Source organism: Acomys minous, assembly GCF_964271855.1.
Source record: "Acomys minous genome assembly, chromosome: 5".
In the NCBI taxonomy this organism is placed as follows: domain Eukaryota; kingdom Metazoa; phylum Chordata; class Mammalia; order Rodentia; family Muridae; genus Acomys; species Acomys minous.
Window position 1 is genome coordinate 119,124,396 of NC_140494.1, and position 18,065 is coordinate 119,142,460.

At 37.5% G+C, this 18,065-nt stretch overlaps 1 protein-coding gene across 6 annotated transcripts in view; it reads left to right on the top strand.

Annotated features, from left to right (window-relative positions):
- The window catches only part of MYO9A (myosin IXA), a 173,646-nt gene that overhangs the window by 107,592 nt on the left and 47,989 nt on the right, over positions 1 to 18,065 (top strand). For 3 of the 6 annotated variants that reach the window (XM_084782524.1, XM_084782527.1, XM_084782526.1), the window contains 5 exons: positions 2,361 to 2,510; positions 6,822 to 7,141; positions 7,900 to 9,504; positions 11,978 to 12,059; positions 12,571 to 12,786. In XM_084782524.1, the coding sequence (XP_084638650.1) occupies positions 2,361 to 2,510; positions 6,822 to 7,141; positions 7,900 to 9,504; positions 11,978 to 12,059; positions 12,571 to 12,786 (2,373 nt within the window). The remainder of the gene's footprint in view (positions 1 to 2,360; positions 2,511 to 6,821; positions 7,142 to 7,899; positions 9,505 to 11,977; positions 12,060 to 12,570; positions 12,787 to 18,065) is intronic. The other 3 variants (XM_084782528.1, XM_084782529.1, XM_084782525.1) reach the window with 2 other exon arrangements.

The following is an 18,065-nucleotide window of genomic DNA, read 5'->3' on the forward strand; positions in this document are numbered from 1 at the left end:
CTTATGAAAAGATAGTACATATCAAGTATTACAAGGAAATTGATTAAACTAGGTAAATGTTTACATTTACTCATTTGTTTATTCTGTCTATCCATCTTACCCTTCCTTCCTTCCTTCCTATCTGTCTCTATCTATCTATCTATCTATCTATCTATCTATCTATCTATCTATCTATCTATCTCCCTATCTCTCTATCTGCAATGGCATGGGTATGGAAGTCAGGGGAGTCCGTTCCTTTCCTTTACCATGTGAGTACCAGGGATAAGACTCGAGTTTTCAGTCTTGACAGTAAGTGCCTAAACTATCCTACTTTGCTGGCCCATTAATAATTATTTATTATTATTATCTCTATTATTATTATTATTATTATTATTATTATTATTATTATTATTATTATTATTATTATTATAGTATTTGTGTATGAGTAATGTGTGAATGCTATCACACCCACGGAAGACAATTTTCAGGAGTTGCTGTTCTTTTTATCTTATGTTCATAGATAAAACTTAGGTTCTTATGCTTACATACCAAACACTTCTACTCAATGAACCCTCTTACGTGACCCTGGGATTTAGTAGTAAAGGTGCTTGCTGTCAAGCCTGATAACCTGTGTTTAGTCCCAGAACCCATGTGGTAGGTGGAAGAGAAATGACTTCTATTGTTGTTGCGTGACACCTACATACACCCAACTTAAAATGAAATGTTGTAATCAGTATTAATCATAGAATTTCTGGTCAGTGGCTGGGCGTGGTGGTGCATTTCTTTAATCCCTGTACTCAGGGAGACAGAGGCCAGCCTGGTCTACAAAGTGAGTCCAAGACAGCCAAGGCTACACAGAGAAAAAGATCTGTCTTGAAAAAAACAAAACAATTCTGGTCAGTGTTCTAGTTCTGAGTACACCTTCAGTCATTCAAATCATGTCTAAGATAGTCCACAGTAACATTATCCAGATTTCTCTACTGCCCTTTTCTTTCTTACCTTTTATTTATATTTCCTCCTCTTCCTCGTCCTCCCCCATTTTTTCAAGCAGAAAACCATGATCATCTTGGTCTTACTTTGTGATTTAATCCTTTTGCTAAATTTCTTTTTTTTTTTTCCTTAGAAATGATACTCATATCAGCCCATTTCTCCATTTCTGGTTCAATTTTATTTGTTCTTTAGTTCATTTCCTCTATATTAATTTGACAATATTAAACTGCTAGTTTTATTTTAGTCATTCCATTTAACTTATTCTGCCCATTTATTAAAATCACTTAAATATGCTGCTTTCTTTATATTGACCTCATGCTCAATTATTACTCCAATAAACTCCCCATTAAATTTATATTTCTTCCTGGAGCTGGAGAGATGGCTCAGAAGTTAAGAGCACTGACTGCTCTTCCAAAGGTCCTGAGTTCAATTCCCAGTGACCACATGGTGGCTCACAACCATCTATAATGTGATCTGATGCCCTCTTCTGGCCTACAGGTGTACATGCAGATAGAGCACTGTATACATAATAAATAAGTCTTTAAGAAATTATATATCTTCCTCACTCACACTGACTGATCCTTCTTATTGTCTGGGTACTGTGTGCCTATGAGTCAAACACTAGAAAGCAGTGCCAGGAGAATCACTAATTGAAGACCATTCTCAGCTGCAAAGAAGTTCAAGGCCATCGTGGGCTACGTGAACATTTTCACAAAAGAAAACAAAAAACATTTCCATGTTGTAGCATTTAGTAGTACTTTATTAAGAGTAATCGTTCAGTGGTTTTAGTTTTTCTAACTCCTTATGTTGCTCAGGTAAGATCTTTTATCTCTAGCCCTTAGTAGTTCACTCGTTAACTCTTGATATAATACCTGCCTGCTCCTGTAGATGCACCATAGCTCTGTTTCAAAAAGATGTGTCTAATTTATACTTTATCTATACCTGCTTTTTACTCTGGGGAGTAAAACCTTTAGTGCACACTAAATTTCGAATAGATGGTTATTGTTGGTCCCTTCAAGATTATAATCACTTTTTAAGATCTGTGGTTCTCAGTTTCCCCCTATTCCAACATTTTAAAAAATTGTGACATATTAACCAGTGGTATACTGATCTTTTACGATAGTCATTTTTCCAGATGATAGATAGTGACGTAGCTTACTGTTTGACATTGGAAACTTGGTACTTTTCCTCATTTTCTCATTTCCTCTCTCATAGACTAGTATCTTCTTTTTTCTTTTCAGTTTGCGAATAATTACTTTAGTATTTATCAGTACTTATTTGCATGTCTGCCATTATATGTTATTCTCTGAAAGCTTACCACAGAAACAATAACTCATGAAGTTTTAATTTCTTCTTAAGCTTTGTCCTTTGTCGTTTGCCCCCTACCATAGGTTTTCCTAAAGGAGCATGAACGGCAGCACCTACAAGATCGGCTTCATCAGGAAGTGCTTCGCAGAATTGTACTGTTGCAAAGGTGGTTTAGAGTCTTGCTCTGTAGGCAGCAGTTCCTTCATTTGAAACAAGCATCTATTATTATCCAGGTGGGATGAGAAAAGGATTCTTTGTGTGAGAATGACTTTGTTTGTTCTTCATTTAGTGATCAGAACCATTTTACGTGAAACATTTAAATAATAGTGAAGCTTTAGAGATAACAATGAATCATACTCATTTCTTTTTTTCCTTTTTATTTTTTCTCATATATTATATCCTGACTGTAGTTTCCATTTCCTCTCCTTTCCCCAGTTTCTCCCCACCTTCCTTCTCCCAGATCCATCCCTCCCCATAACCTCTCCTCAGAAAAGAGCAGCCTATCCAGGGGCAGCAACCAAATACAACATGACAAGCTACAATAAGACCAGCCAGATAGTCTCACCTCAAGGCTGAATGAAGCAACCCCATAGGAGGAAAAGGGTCCCAAAAACAGACAATAGAGATAGCCCCTGCTTCCACTGTTAGGAATCCTATCAGAATGCCAAGCTACGCAACTGTAGTGTATATGCAGAGGACCTACCTCAGACCCGTAAAGGTTAGGCTCCCTGATCTCTGTGAGCCTCCTGGTCAGTTGATTCTGTGGGCTGTGCTTTTGTGGTGTTCCTGACCCCTCTGCTCCTCCAGTCCTTCCTTCCTTCTCCCTCTGCAGAATTATTTGAGGTCTGCCTAATATTTGGCTGTGGGATTCTGCATTTGCTCCCATTGCTGGATGAAGTCTCTCTGGTCTCTTTGGTGATGATTATTCTAGGCACAGCATATCCTGCAGGCATGACAAACTGTAGATTGGAGGACTTGTGACTGCCTTGGTGTCCCAACCTCCTCCACCCCCCTTGAGGCCTGGCTTAGTTATAGAGGATGGGCAGTTCAGGGTCCGTGTCCTCTATTACTAGGAGTCTTCACTAGTGAAGATTCTTTATAGATTCCATGGAGTTTTTATTATACTGGGTTTCACTTTTAGAAATGTCCAATTCTGGTCATCTCTTCCAGTATTCTATCCCTCCTTTCCCACCACCACCTGATCTCTTCTGTTCCCATCCTCACCAGCCCCCAGTCCACCTGCAAAAATCTGTTCTATCTCTTGTTCCCAGGAAGATCCTTGTGCTCCCCCTAAAGCCCTCCTTATTACTTAGCCTCTCTGGGTTTTTAGCATGGTTATCCTTTACAGCTAATACCTACTTATAAGTGAGTTCGTACTGTGGTTGTCTTTCTGGGTCTGGATTCCTACCCAGGATGACTTTTTTCCTTAGTTTCATTCATTTGCCAGTAAATTTCATGATTTTTTTTTTTAATCCACTCTTCAGTTGAGGGGCATCTGGGTTGTTTCTAGTTTCTGGCTATTATAAATAAAGTTGCTGTGAACATAGTTGAGCTAGTATCCTTGTGGTAGGATGGGATGTCTTTTGGGTCTATACCAAAGAGTTGCTTAGGTGGGTCTTGAGGTAGATTGATTGCCACTTTTGTGAGGAAGGCCCACGTTGATTTCCATAGTGGCTGTATGAGTTTGCAGTCCCAGCAGCGATGGAGGAGCGTTCTCCTTGCTCCACATCCTTGCCAGCGATGGAGGAGCGTTCTCCTTGCTCCACATCCTTACCAGCAATGGAGGAGCGTTCTCCTTGCTCCTCATCCTTACCAGCAATGGAGGAGCGTTCTCCTTGCTCCTCATCCTTACCAGCAATGGAGGAGCGTTCTCCTTGCTCCTCATCCTTACCAGCAATGGAGGAGCGTTCTCCTTGCTCCACATCCTTACCAGCAATGGAGGAGCGTTCTCCTTGCTCCACATCCTTACCAGCAATGGAGGAGCGTTCTCCTTGCTCCTCATCCTTACCAGCATAAGCTGTCACTTGTGGTTTGAGCTTAGCTATCCTCACAGGTATAGTAGGATGGAATCTCAGTTGTTTTGATTTAGATTTCCCTGATGGCTAAGAATGTTGACCATTTCTTTAAGTGTCAGCCATTTGAGATCCATTTTTAATTGGGTTACTTGTTTTGTTGATAATCTAGTTTCCTGAATTCTTCATATATTGTAGATATAAGCGCTCTGTCAGATATGAAGTTGTTTCCAGTCCACAGGCTGCTGTTTTGTCCTGTTGACTGTGTCCTATACCTTATAAAGGCTCTTCAGTTTCACGAAGTCTCATTTATTAATTGTTGATTTTTTTGCCTGCATTATTAGTATATTCTGTTCATAAAGTTGTCTCCTGGGCCAGTGTGTTCAAAGCTATTCCCCCACTTCCTAGTTTCGTTTCTTAAATGTTTGCAAGACCCAACAGATTAACTTGCATGTTGTTATACCCTTGGAGTTCAAAGCCATCCTCGAGCTTGCCAGCCTGTATATATACAATTCCAAGACAGTAAGAGCTGCAGCAGAGAAACTATGTCAAAAATAAAATAAGTAAATAAAAAAGAAAGAAAACCGAACTTTTTAATTTCCAGAGCACGAAAACATCTAAAAAAATTTAAAGTGTATAATTAACCTCAACTAAGTTATATTACTTAAAGTAAATGTTTTTGATAAGCAAGTAAGGCTTTTATTTATTTTCTTTCATTTTTCTTTGTTTATATATATTTATATTATTACACTTACACAATAAACTATCTACATCAAGAAGAACTATTAGACAATCAGGAAATATATTAATCTTACATTCATAGTGTTTTGGCTATTTGTATTTGGCAACCTTGAAGAAAACATCTTTACTATCTTGGTGTGTCTAAAATGTTACATTCATAGTGTTTTGGCTATTTGTATTTGGTAGCCTTGAAGAAAACATCTTTACTATCTTGGTGCGTCTAAAATTCTGAATGTAAATCACTGTCTATTATATCTCATCTTTATCAACTTAAAACATCTATCTAGATGTAAAAACATCTTAACCCCTAAACAAATAAGCTTAATTGTAAAACTAAGCTATCTGGTCTTCAACCCCATCAGAGACTTGAGAAGGGATAAAATTAATTATCTGAGTAGACAGGAAGTGCAGATTAGCAGCTTCCAAAATGAGAACATGACAGAGACAGTTTGGCTATCGACTCTGCCTGCATTGAAGCTTGCCCATTTTTAGGCAGAATTCTGTCTGTGGCAGAAACGAGGACATTCTGCCCAGTGGCTTGTTTGCCACATTTGAAGCCATTTCCGTTAGGGGTTCTGTGATGCTCATTATCTTCTTTGAGATACTGGCTAGGTGTTGCCAGAAGTTAACCTGTCTTACTGTCAAAGAATCTTTAAAATAACAAAAACATCTTTAAATGCCATATTCTATAAATCTCTGAGGTTTTTTGAAGACCATATCTATTTTACCTTATCTATCTGTAGAATCATATTTATCTGTTAAACTTAGGATTCATATTATTATTGTGATAAAAATAGACTAGTAATTGACATGACCATAATTTGATCAACTAACAATTAACTTGTATTATTTAATTATCCTAATCAGCCTGCACTCAGGGATATCTCTCTTTTTCTTTATTTTTCTTTCTTAAGTTTGGAAATAGGGGTTAAAAAGAAAGAAGGGAGAATATAGAAATATATAGGGATTATAGGACAAAAAAGATAGATTATTGAATCTACTCCTCAATTTAGTGCCTTAATTGTTACTCACAAGATTATTTTTAATTCACTGGTATAGAATTTAGTATATTGATGCAAAATAAGTTTAATTTTGATACATTGGTATAGAATTCAAAATTAAGATCATTCTTAACCTACATTATATATATTTCTACTCTAATATGAAGTACTGTACCCATAAAACTCAACTATTAAAAAAGTTTACTTTTATTTATTTTTTTAAAGAGCAGGGTTTTACTTACCTTAAATTTGAAATAATCTTGAAATTTTCTTTCCCTTACCTGTGTTTTTTTCTTGTTTTTGTTTTTTGTTTGTTTTCTTTTCATAATCCTCAACCACTACTTCATGGAATTTTCCCCCTTGAATAATTTTTGCTGAGGCCTTTTTGCTCTCTTAGGTTCTTGTTGTCATCACCCTTAAAAAGGTTGATTTAGTGCTTAGCATAAAATGCCTCCATCAGCGTGGCACACATAGGCTCATTTGATGGGTGCACGTACACAAAGGTGGGTGTGGCATTTGCTTAAGGCTTGGCAACTCTGTAGACCCCATCTGTTAAGGCATTTCAGTCTTAGAAGAGGTGATCTTCAGCTCTACTAATCTTTGTTACATTTGTAGCAGCAGGTTATAGATGAGACCAAACCCAGACTAACCAGAGCATCAATACAATTGTTATTATTTATCATTCACCAACAAGTTATACACTACAGTGCTAATGACAGAAATTTAGCTTTTTTAACCTTTTTCCATGAAACAAGTGGTAACAGCCATTTTCTTTTTTCTTCCCCCTTAGCGATTCTGGAGGAATTATCTAAATCAGAAGCAAGTCAGAAATGAGGCTGTGGAGAAAGATGCTTTCATAATGTCCAGTGCAGCATCCCTTCTCCAGGCTTCCTGGCGTGCTCACTTAGAGCGACAGCGATACTTGGAGTTACGAGCCGCAGCTATCATTATCCAGCAGAGATGGAAGGAACTCTATAGGTGCAGACACAGGGCTGCCATCTGTATACAGGCAAGATGGAGGGGCTACAGGCAAAGCAAGAAGTACAGAGAACAAAGGAACAAAATTATCCTTTTACAATCAGTATGTAGAGGATTCAGAGCACGACAAAGGTAATCTGTGTTAATAAAGCAGTTGTTCCTTCTGTTTTCATAGTTCCTTTGTTTAAACCTCTGCTTTAATACTTTTATCAATCAGTTATATTTTTTTATCACTAGACTGTGATAAAACTCCATCAGTTCTAACCTGTATTATCTGGGCTATAGCAGAAATTAAACAAATGTTCATTGAATTAAATAAGCTTGGGATCTTCCATGACCTGTGGTTATAACTGCTTAGAAAAAACTTGTGCATTTGATTTAATCTTACAAATTTGGAAATATTCTGGGTTTTGTTTTTTTGTTTTTAGTTTATGATATTAATGGATCTTTAGTCCAGTTAACATTTGTCTAGGCCATCTAGTTAAGAATTATTTATATAAAGAAGAGGGAGGCTGGGCATGGTGGCACACACCTTTAATCCCAGCGCTCAGGGAGGCAGAGGCAGGTGGATCTTTGTGAGTTCAAGGCCAGCCTGGTCTACAAAGTGAGTCCAGGCCAGCCAAGGTTACACAGAGAAACTGTCTCAAAAAGCAAAAAAAGAAGATAATTGAACTAGTACAATCAATTTAGTTTTAGAAATACATAGATGAGTAGTACAGTACATACTAGTCCTAGCTAAATAGGAGGCTTAAGCTAACTTTGAACATAGTTAAGGATAACAAGGCTCTACCTCAAAAAAACTATTTCTATGAGAAAAATTATAATAAATTTAATTATCTTCATTGGTAACCAAGATCTATCTATAACCTAATTTGTCTATTTTTATATAGATATAAAGCTTTAAAAGAGCAACAGCTGAAAGAAATAAAGCTAGAGCATGGATTGGTACATATCAAGGCATGTGGAACTGTAGAAATTCAGGGTTCAGACCCTTCTGAGTGGGAAGACCGTTCCTTTGACAACAGAGTAAAAGCCATAGAGGAATGTAAATCTGTGATAGAAAGTAATCGAATAAGCCGTGAAAGTTCAATGGATTTCTCAAAGGATTCTTCAGAGAAGCAACAGGAGAAAGGCAAAAGCGAAAGTGGTACAGACTTACAAGGAGATGTGATTGTAAGACAGAGGCCCAAGTCCTTGGAGGATCTCCATCAGAAAAAAGTAGGTCGGGCCAAAAGAGAAAGTCGGAGAATGAGAGAGTTAGAACAAGCTATATTTAGCTTAGAATTGCTAAAAGTCCGTTCTCTTGGTGGCATATCTCCTTCAGATGAGCGTAGATGGTCTACAGAATTGATGCCAGAAGGCCTTCAGTCTCCACAGGGTACACCTGATAGTGAGAGCTCTCAAGGGAGCTTAGAACTTCTGACCTGTGAGGAGAACCAAAAGAGCAAACCAGAGCCTCTCATTTTAGATGAGGGAGAATTGAAAGTTTCATCACCCAACTTATCTACGAATCCAAAATTTGGTTCACAAGACAAAGCCCTCAGTGCCTCAAGTGAGACTAGCTTTGCAGTGACTGGAAGAGGAGCACCCTCTGACTCAGATCACTTAAAGAACGGGACTGCAAAGGAAAAGCTTGTCTGTAATTCTGAACCTATCACCTGTAAACCCCAGCTGAGAGACTCTTTTGTTTCAAGTAGTCTGCCTACATTTTTTTATATTCCCCATCAAGAACCTCTGAAAACAAGTTCCCAACTAGATACAAATATCCAAAGAAACAAACTACGGGAAAGAGAGGCCACTTTGAAGACAACTCTTACTCTGGATATTGACAGGGAAGCCAGGAAGTGTCAGTTCTCAGGAGATCAGGCGATTCCTTTGAATACAGACTCTTCATGTTCTGTGCTTAAAAAGTTAGAAAAGCTGAATACTGAAAAGGAAAAAAGGCAAAAACAATTACAGCAGCAGAATGAAAAAGAACTGATGGAACAGATTCGTCAACAGACAGATATTTTAGAAAAGGAACGTAAAGCCTTTAAGACAATTGAACAGTCAAGAACTGAGGACTCTTTCTTGGCACCATCTTTTCATCAGTCAAGACAAAGAGTAGAGAGGCCATCTTCTCTGCATATTCCAAATACCCAAAGTAAGGGGGCAGCTGGTTTACTTGGTTCCCCATCAGCAGTCACTAAAAGAGATGCAGCTCTTGCCACAAAAGACAGTCCCTCTATTCATTTACCCTTGAAAGACCGACCTGTCACCCTGTTCTTTGAAAGAAAAGGAAGCCCGGGCCAATCTAGGACTGTCAGTGAATTATCAAAGACAGATAGAATGGGCACCCAACATAATGTTGCCTGTAAACTCGCTAATAATCGCATTACAGAAAAAGAACACTTTAGGTCAGCTCACTCGTATGGCCACAGACCTGATGACCCTTCCAGAGAGGGAAGTTCAACAGCCATTTTCTTCACACCAAAAGACAATACAGTTACGCCACTGTAAGTGATATTTGTATTTTTTTATGTTAAGTAGGGAGTTTCTTAGAGTAGTTCTTTTGAAGTGCTTTGTGTTCCACTTTGTCTGTGAGTGCTACTCTAATCTGATTTTTTTCTCTGTGTAAAGTATGAATAATTATATCCTAGGAATCTTTGAATGTAGATAGCACATTTTTGTTTTTGCTTTTGTATTCTTCCTTATTCACTGAAAAAGCATTTGTAAAGGGCAGTACAGTGCTTGTCAGTATACTAAGCATTTGGTATGCGCTAGCTGCTGTAGAGCTATGAAGTGTAGTGATCGAAACTGGTTATTGTGAGGCTTTTCAGAACTTACGCATGTTTTGTCATAGCTGTTGGCCTATGTATGGTTTTCATTAATGTCTTTATGTTTTTGATGTGATAATCAAATCTTATGAAACGTATAATAAATTTTAAGTGTATGGTATGGTAGTATTAGTTGTATATATAAGTTGTCATACAACATGTCATTTTCATCTTGCAGTACTAAAATTCACTCACCAAACAGTTCTTTTTCCTCTCCCCAGTTGCTGGCAACTACTTTCTACTTTATGGGGGTTTTATTTGTTTGCTTTTGTATTTTTGAGACAGGGTCTTACCATGTAGACCTTGCTGGCTTGGAACTTGATATGTAGATCAGACTGATCTTGAACTCACAGAGACTTACTTGCCTCTGCATACTTAAGTGCTAGGACTACTGAAGGCGTGCACCGCCATGCCCACATCTGTCTTATGTTTCTAAGAGTCGAACTGCTTTAGGCATCTGTTGCAAGTAGGGATTCTTTTTAGTTTTTATAATTAATTGTGTGCTTTAACTATAGAAGCATTATAACTCAGAGCCGTCATAGGGTTTAGGATTTTTGTTTTGGTTTGGTTTTGCTTTGTTTTTTAAAATTCTGATGCTTAGGATCAAACAATCTATCAACTAGTGTTGTAAGTTACTGTGTTTTTTTTTATCTAGTCTGATGCTAGTAGGTAAGTAATGACTCCCAAGAAGTTTGTAGTCTAAAGATGAATTTAAAACTCATAATACTGAATTAAAGTGATTAGTGCCGTGAAAATCTAGATACTGTTTAAATTTTCACCAGATTCTGACACTCTCTTTATAAATACAATTTAAAGATAAAACAGTCTTGTCACTGAATTTTTCAGACAAAATTAAACTTTCATAACCCAACACTATAGTATCTGTATTGTTTGGACCATACTTCATTTTGCTTAATAACAATTCTTATTCTGTCATTGCTAGTGTTATCCTATGTAGCCTCAAGTTTTAAAGTTAAGATAGTAGATGAAAACTTTGAAGATGTGTTAAGAAAGTGATGTTTTCCTAATAAGAACCATCCCAAAGTAAAGCAAGATCTTCCTTCATTACTATCTTACATTTTATGATTTTATGAAAAGTCTTTTAAGATAAGTATCCTAAAGATGAGAGGGATTTAGAGTTTTTATTGAATTGACTTTGGTTCTTAACTAATTTTGTTGCTACCTTTCTTTTGTTTTGTTTGTTTGTTTGTTTTTTCAAGACAGGGTTTCTCTGTGTAGCCTTGATTATCCTGGACTTGATTTGTAGACCAGGTTGCCTCAAACTCATAGTAATCCGCCTGCTTCTGCCTTCCAAGAGATTAAAGGCGTGCACCATCACTTCCTGGCCATTGCTACCTTTCTTAACTGTACACCTAATGATTATATCAGTGGTCTCCAGAAATTCATCATGCATGTAGATTTCTTTATTACAGTATTGATTGGATAGTAAGAATAAATCTGGGGACTTGGGAGGTGGATCAGTGGAGAAGAATGCATTTTGCACAAGCATGAAGACCTGTATTTGGATCTCCAGCACCCACATTAAAGCTGAGTATGTCTGCACATATCTGTAACCCTAAATCTGGGGGACAGTGGAGACAAGAGCATTGCTAGAGACTGCTGGCCAGTTAGCCTAGCCAAAAAAAAGTACACTCCAGGTTCAGTGAAGGATCCCATGTAACGGAGACAAGGCAGATAACACAGCAGGGCCCCTGGTGTTGACCTCCAGTTTCCACAGTACAGTACGCAGACATGTGTAATTGCCTACTTACATGCATGTGTGCATGCCCTCATACACATTCATATACATAACACAATATGAGAGTAATATAATAAATCATATTTTGGAATTGACTAGCTCTAGAATTAATTATAGAATTTCCTAGGTTTCTGTGACTTGTCCTGTCCTGTTAAATTATACTTCAGAGCATGTGGTAGCACATGCCTTTAATCTCAGTACTCAGTATACAGAGGCAGGCAGATCTCTGAATCCACAGCTTGACTGATCTACTTGGTGAGTTCCAGGACAGCCAAGGCTACATAGAGAGACACTGTCTCAAAAACAAAATTATAATTCATACTATACTTTAGGACTACTTCAATGGAATATCTACTAGGAATTGAAATGCAGTCTTGTTTATTTTATTTGAAGTGTATGCAGTGGAAATCCTCAAACCCACAAACAAGATGAACCAGCTTGGAAACCTAAATTAGCAGGGCTGGGGCAACGAGAGGTAAGTATTGGATCCTGTTTATCTTCTAATGAGAAGAGGTTCACGTTATTTTGGAATTTACTACTTTTGTAGGTAGAACACCATCTCTACCCATTTATTCCCAGGTGATTTTTACAGAAAGAAGCTATTGGCTAGCCTTTTATAATCAGGAAGGTGTATACTAGGCAAGGAATGATGCCTGAAAGTACAAATTGTATTACAAGAAAGAAGTTTCTAAGGCAAAAAAGGACAGTTTGTTCAGATGACTTTGGTGTGATCAGTGGCAGTGAAGGGTGACTTAGTTCACTACAGAGAAGGCTAGCGTAGACTTAGGTTGGATCCTTATCTGCTGTTCACAGTAAGGAATGAGTATGGATTCTTTTTGGTCATCCCTGTTACTTCTGCTAATAGATAGGGCATGGTGGGGTGGAGGGAAATTTCCAGACATTCATGAGCCCTCTTTCATTGGCATCTGTTCCCAAATTACAAAAACAAAACATTGTTGTGTTATTTGTTTTATCATTTGGTCAAGCAGGTTGCCAGACCGGCCCATAAAAAGAAAGCTCGAATGGCGCGGACGCGCTCCGATTTCTTGACTAGAGGTACTTTGGCCGATGGGGAGGGGGATACAGAGGAAGATGATCACGATGACATTATTGAGCCCCTTCTCTCCCTTGACCAAGCTCCTCACTCTGAGCTAGGCCCTGTGTCCAGCCTGGGCCAGGCCTCTCACAGTGACTCCGAAATGGTAATTTTTATAGCAATAAGAAAGAAACAGCAAGCAGATCTGCTTGGAGTAGTCTTTGCTAATCTACAGCTAACCTTCACAGCCTTTTCCATACAATGGCTTGTACACGAGAAGCCTCAGTGAACGCAGCAACATAAGCTAAGTCTAATTTAATAGTACTCAAATTAGGGGCACCTTAACTGTATATATCACATGATAAATTGGGCAAAATTAAGATCACTTAAATTAGCCCTGATGTAGAAATGTTGACTGTTATACCTTTAAAGGTCTAGAGTAGGAATCCTAAGTTTTTTCTTTTTGTTTTTGTAAAGGGCCAGATAAAAAATATTTTAGACTTTGTAGATCATGGTCTCTGTTGCTTGTAGCTATTTAAACTTGACCACTACCATGTGAAAGCAGTCATAGGCAATAAGATGGAAATGGGCGTTTCTGGTAAGTGTGGAGAACTAGGCAGTAGGCTTTATGTGACTGACTGGTCAGAGTTTACTGACCTGGTATATAGAATAATATATTATTCTGTTAAATAAAGTCAGACTTTAACTCACAGATCAGTTACTTAAAAATTAGAGGCAGGGGAAGCTTTACGGTTTCTACCTTCTCCCGTATGTTCAGTAATAGAAGAGAGACATGGATTTTATATAATTTAACTGGGCATGGGAACACAATTACCTCAAGTTCAAGGCCAGCTTGAACTATAGGGTAAGACCATGTCTTCAAAAACCAAAGACTAATAAGATGGATGTGGTCACACATTTAGAAGTCTGAGGCAAGAGGCTTGCCATATTTTGAGGCCAGCATGAGCTATATACTTGAAGGCCAGGCTAAAATAGAAAGCAAAACCTGTCTCAAAACACTAAAGGAAAAACAAGAGTGGGCATGCGAAGCTCAGGCCTGATCTTTAGCAAAACACAGACATAGGGAATTTAATGAGCAAAATATATCATCCTGACCAGCCCAACCAAATAGAAGGCTATATATGGCATGAATTTGTTTTAATCAGAAATTATAACATTTTAGTTGTTTGAATAAAACTATACTCATTTTGGCTAAGGATATAAGTTTTATTATCATCTGAACCACAATTAGGTAAACATGTTACATGTATGATTGTATTTATAGATGTCTTAGGGTAAAGAGTTTTATTCTTGGGGCTAGGATAATGGCTCAGTAGGTAAAGTGCTTGCTGCTCAACATCCTGAGTTTAGACTCCTAGCACCCATATAAAAAGCCAAGCATGAGCCCTTAATAACAGAGCTTAGAGGTGGAGATAGGAGGATCCCACTCAGCTTTACCACATGGTCAAGCTCCAGATTCAGTGAGAGACTCTGTCTCAAAAAAACTAAAACTAAACCAAACCAAACCCCTAAAAACCAGATAGGCAGACATTGTGACATATGCCTTTAATCATAGCATTTGGCATTGGGGGGGCAGAAGCCACCTAGGTCTATATACCAATTGTCAAGCCAAGTTATGCAGGGTTACATACTGAGGCCGTGTCTAATAAAAGCAGAATAATAGAGGAAGACACACACACACACACACACACACACACACACACACACACACACACTTTATTCTTCATCATTCTATGAAATGCCAGTATAGAGACCCTAATAAACTAAGTCTAATAGGAACTCAAACATTATGGTTGATGAAATAGTTTTTTTATTTCCCTATATAAATTGGTTGTCTAGCCTTTCATGTCTGTTCACTGTGGAAGACTTTTTATGATGATCTTTGAGTCATTACATATTTCAAGTTTAAACTGTTATAAGATGTTGTTTACACTCAGAATTTCTCCAAATTTCTAAAATATTCTGATTGTATTTATCTCTCATGGAAGGCTAGACTTGATTTTTAAGTAGTAATGTTGATACTCTGTGGAGAACAAAACAAACAAAAAATGCAGGACATGCTCCCTATAAAACAAAATGAGTTATAAACCTGAAAATTGCAGAAATTTGAAATGATCTGTACTCTTCTGTTAATATATGTAAGTAGAGCTCGGCTCTCTTGACTGTAGGATTTTGTAACTGCTATGAAAGTGCCCTATATTTGAATTTTAAATAATGAAATGTATATGTATACACACACACACACACACATACATATATAATAAACTTAAAATTTTATAATGGAACAAACAAATCTTTCTGAAAATGTAGATTTATCTATTTCATATAGACTTATTGTTTGTGGAAGAACTTAGCACTTTATAACTGCTGCTTTGTTCCTGAGTTTCTTTTGTAACAATCCTTAGTCCTTTCAGTAGTAGAATACTATTCACACTGGGAACTCTTGCTGGGATGAACCAGGATGTTAGGCTTTCTGCTGGGAGCATTTGGCTCTTTTTGGTGTTTTAGCTTATGTTCACCTGCTTGACGGTCACTGCATGCCCGTAGTTGTAGAGCACCTTCCTGCACAGTGTGTTAGTCACTTCTAGCTTTCTTACTATCCTGTTTGTTCTGTTTTAGGAACAGGTGGTGGTGCTGGTTTCTGGTGGATGCTTGCATGAAGAAGCTTTGCTTTGTAGAATAAGCTAGTAGACACTTACTGGAGTGGGGGTGTGGAGGGGAGGGAAAGAATGGTTTTAAAATGTGTTTCACTGTTGATCCTGAAATATGTGTCATATTCTAACATTTTCTGATACTGTGATGATGAATCTTATATTTTATAAGACGAACTTACTGCATTCACAAAAGTGCACTTTAAAAAAAAAGTGGGTTTGAGTTTATTGCGCACATGGATTTCCCCCCCCCCTCCCCCCCCCGCGATGAATTGGTGTTACCACCAAAATATGCTAACTAAGGAGCATGGTGTTAATTTTTAGCAGAAATGCCATCTGCTCTTTTTAATTCTAAAGTTACTGATCTTACAGGATTAAAAACAATTGCAAATTAGTCACCTAAAGAGAATTTGAGATAAGTATTACCTCTGAAGATGGTTAATTCATAATTGTTGATGCTGTAGGGGAGGGTAGGCATGAGTTACAGTTTCCTACCTCTATGCTCTTTTTCTAAGTCTTTTGTTTCAAACTGCAGTTTAAATACCCTCAGTGTGCTATTCTCCCTTAGTTTATATGCCTACCACCTTGGTATTACCCAAGACGAAAAAAAGCATATTCTGCTAAGCTACATTTTTTAAGATGAATTCCTGTTTTGGTGTTTAGTTTTTCAGTGTATCTTCTACATGATGAATTAGTAAAATTGTTTATATTCCTTATCTGAGAGATTATAGGAAACATACATTTCTACACATACTTTTTTTTCCCTTGCCATTACTCAGATTTAAACATCTTAAAAGTAGTGCTATTGTGACATAGTTCCTTGTTAAGGCCCCACCCCCACCCCTTTTGGGAAGGTGGTTTCTGGTGGTGGTGTTGTTTCAAAACAGAGCCTTGACTATTTTGGGTCTCCCTTCGTAGACCAGGCTGGCCTTGAACTCAGAGAGATCAACCTGCCTCTGGTATTAAAGTGCTTGAATTAAAGGTGTGTGCTGCTGCCACCACCCTGTCAGAAAATTGGACATTTAAAACATATTTCCTAATGCAATACATCTGCTAAACTTCACTTTTCATTCTTTATGAAGTTATTCTTGTCCTCTAACTTTAAATATTTGTTTATATAAAAGTCTGGAACATGGTTTCTTATGATTAAAAAGAAAATCACTGTGTTTGAGTGATTATTCCCCTCCCCTTTGTTTTTAAGATATTGTTTCACTATAGCCTGGCTTGGCTGAAACTTGCTATAGTAGACCATGCTGGCCTAGAACGCGTAGAAATCCCTATATTACATGTCTGACAAAAAAAAAAAAAAAAAGCGATGCTTCCTGAGTGCTGTGTTAGGCCTGCACCACCACACTGACTTGGCTATTTCTTAATTTTTAGATTTTTGGTTATTTTTAAGTTAGCTGTGTTCTAGATTTCCGTAACCACAACAAAATTACCTGAAGTAAGAACATAAATGATAGGCCTAGTCACATGCCTGTTGCTTTGGTTCTGTGAGGAGTCGGTCTATATCCTTTGTGGTGGCCAAAAATGGAAAAGGTATTCCTTCCCAAAAGATGGCCCGATAACCTAGTTCCTCCCACTAGGTTTGCTATCACGTTACGGATATATATCAATGGACTGATCATTGTTAAGGTCAGAGCCTTAATGATATAGTCACCTTCTTCAAGCCCTACGTGTAAACACTGTTGTTTTGAGATCCTAAGCCAAAACCTTTGAGCATCATACCATTTCCAAATTATAGCACTAGTCACTGTCTTATCTTTTCCAAAGAGGTGTAATTTTTATTTATTATTTCTGTTTTTCCATTTTCTGCTTCATTGGTTTGTGATTTTATCTTTATTTCTGTAGTATTTATAATTGGTAGAATTTATTAATGATTTCTTTGCTATCTAATATGACCAGTTTTTGTGAATATGCCATAAGTATTTGATAAAAGTACTTTGTTCAGAGTATAAAGTATTCAAGATATACTCATAATCTCTACCCTCTTCATTATATTGTCCTTGTTATCTTCATTATGTTTTATATACTGTGCTGTCTCCAGCTGAGAATGGTAGGATAAATCACCTATTTCTTAATTGTGGCTTTTAGTATTTAAAGAAGCACCCTGTCACATTTAATGCTTTATATTTTTAGTTCTTTTTAATAATATCTCTGCTTCTCTTTCTTTATCACTTCCATTTACTTTGTATACCTTTCCTTTTCCCTTTATTTTATCCTTACTTAGATGTTTTCTGTATACTTGAGTCCTACTTAGAATATTGAAGGTATTTTTCATTCATAAGTGAGTCAGATCTTTATTGATCTGATAGGTCAGTTATTTGTATTCGCTATAGAACTATACCACCATACCCAGTCAGTTATCAATAATTAATACCCAATTAATTTGCATCTGTGACACTAATAGTCACTCTGCTTTCCTCATCTTCTTTCTTTGAGACAGAGTTTCTCTGTAGCCTTGGCTGTCCTGGACTTGCTTTGTAGACCAGGCTGGCCTCGAACTAACAGTGATCTGCCTGCCTCTGCCTTCCTAGTGGTGGGATTAAAGGCGTGTGCCACCATGCCTGGCCCTCCTCATCTTCTTTATATCTGTTTTTGGGAGCTTTTTTCTCTTTCTTTCTTTTCTTTTTTCTCTAAGTCCTATCTTTGTGCTCTTGTACTAAATGCATTTGCTTAGATGAAACTCTTCTAGCAGTATGTAGTTAGCCAGGAAGGACTTAAAAATACTCAGTTACCCAACTTTTTTGTAGTCTTGATATTTGAGGAACCA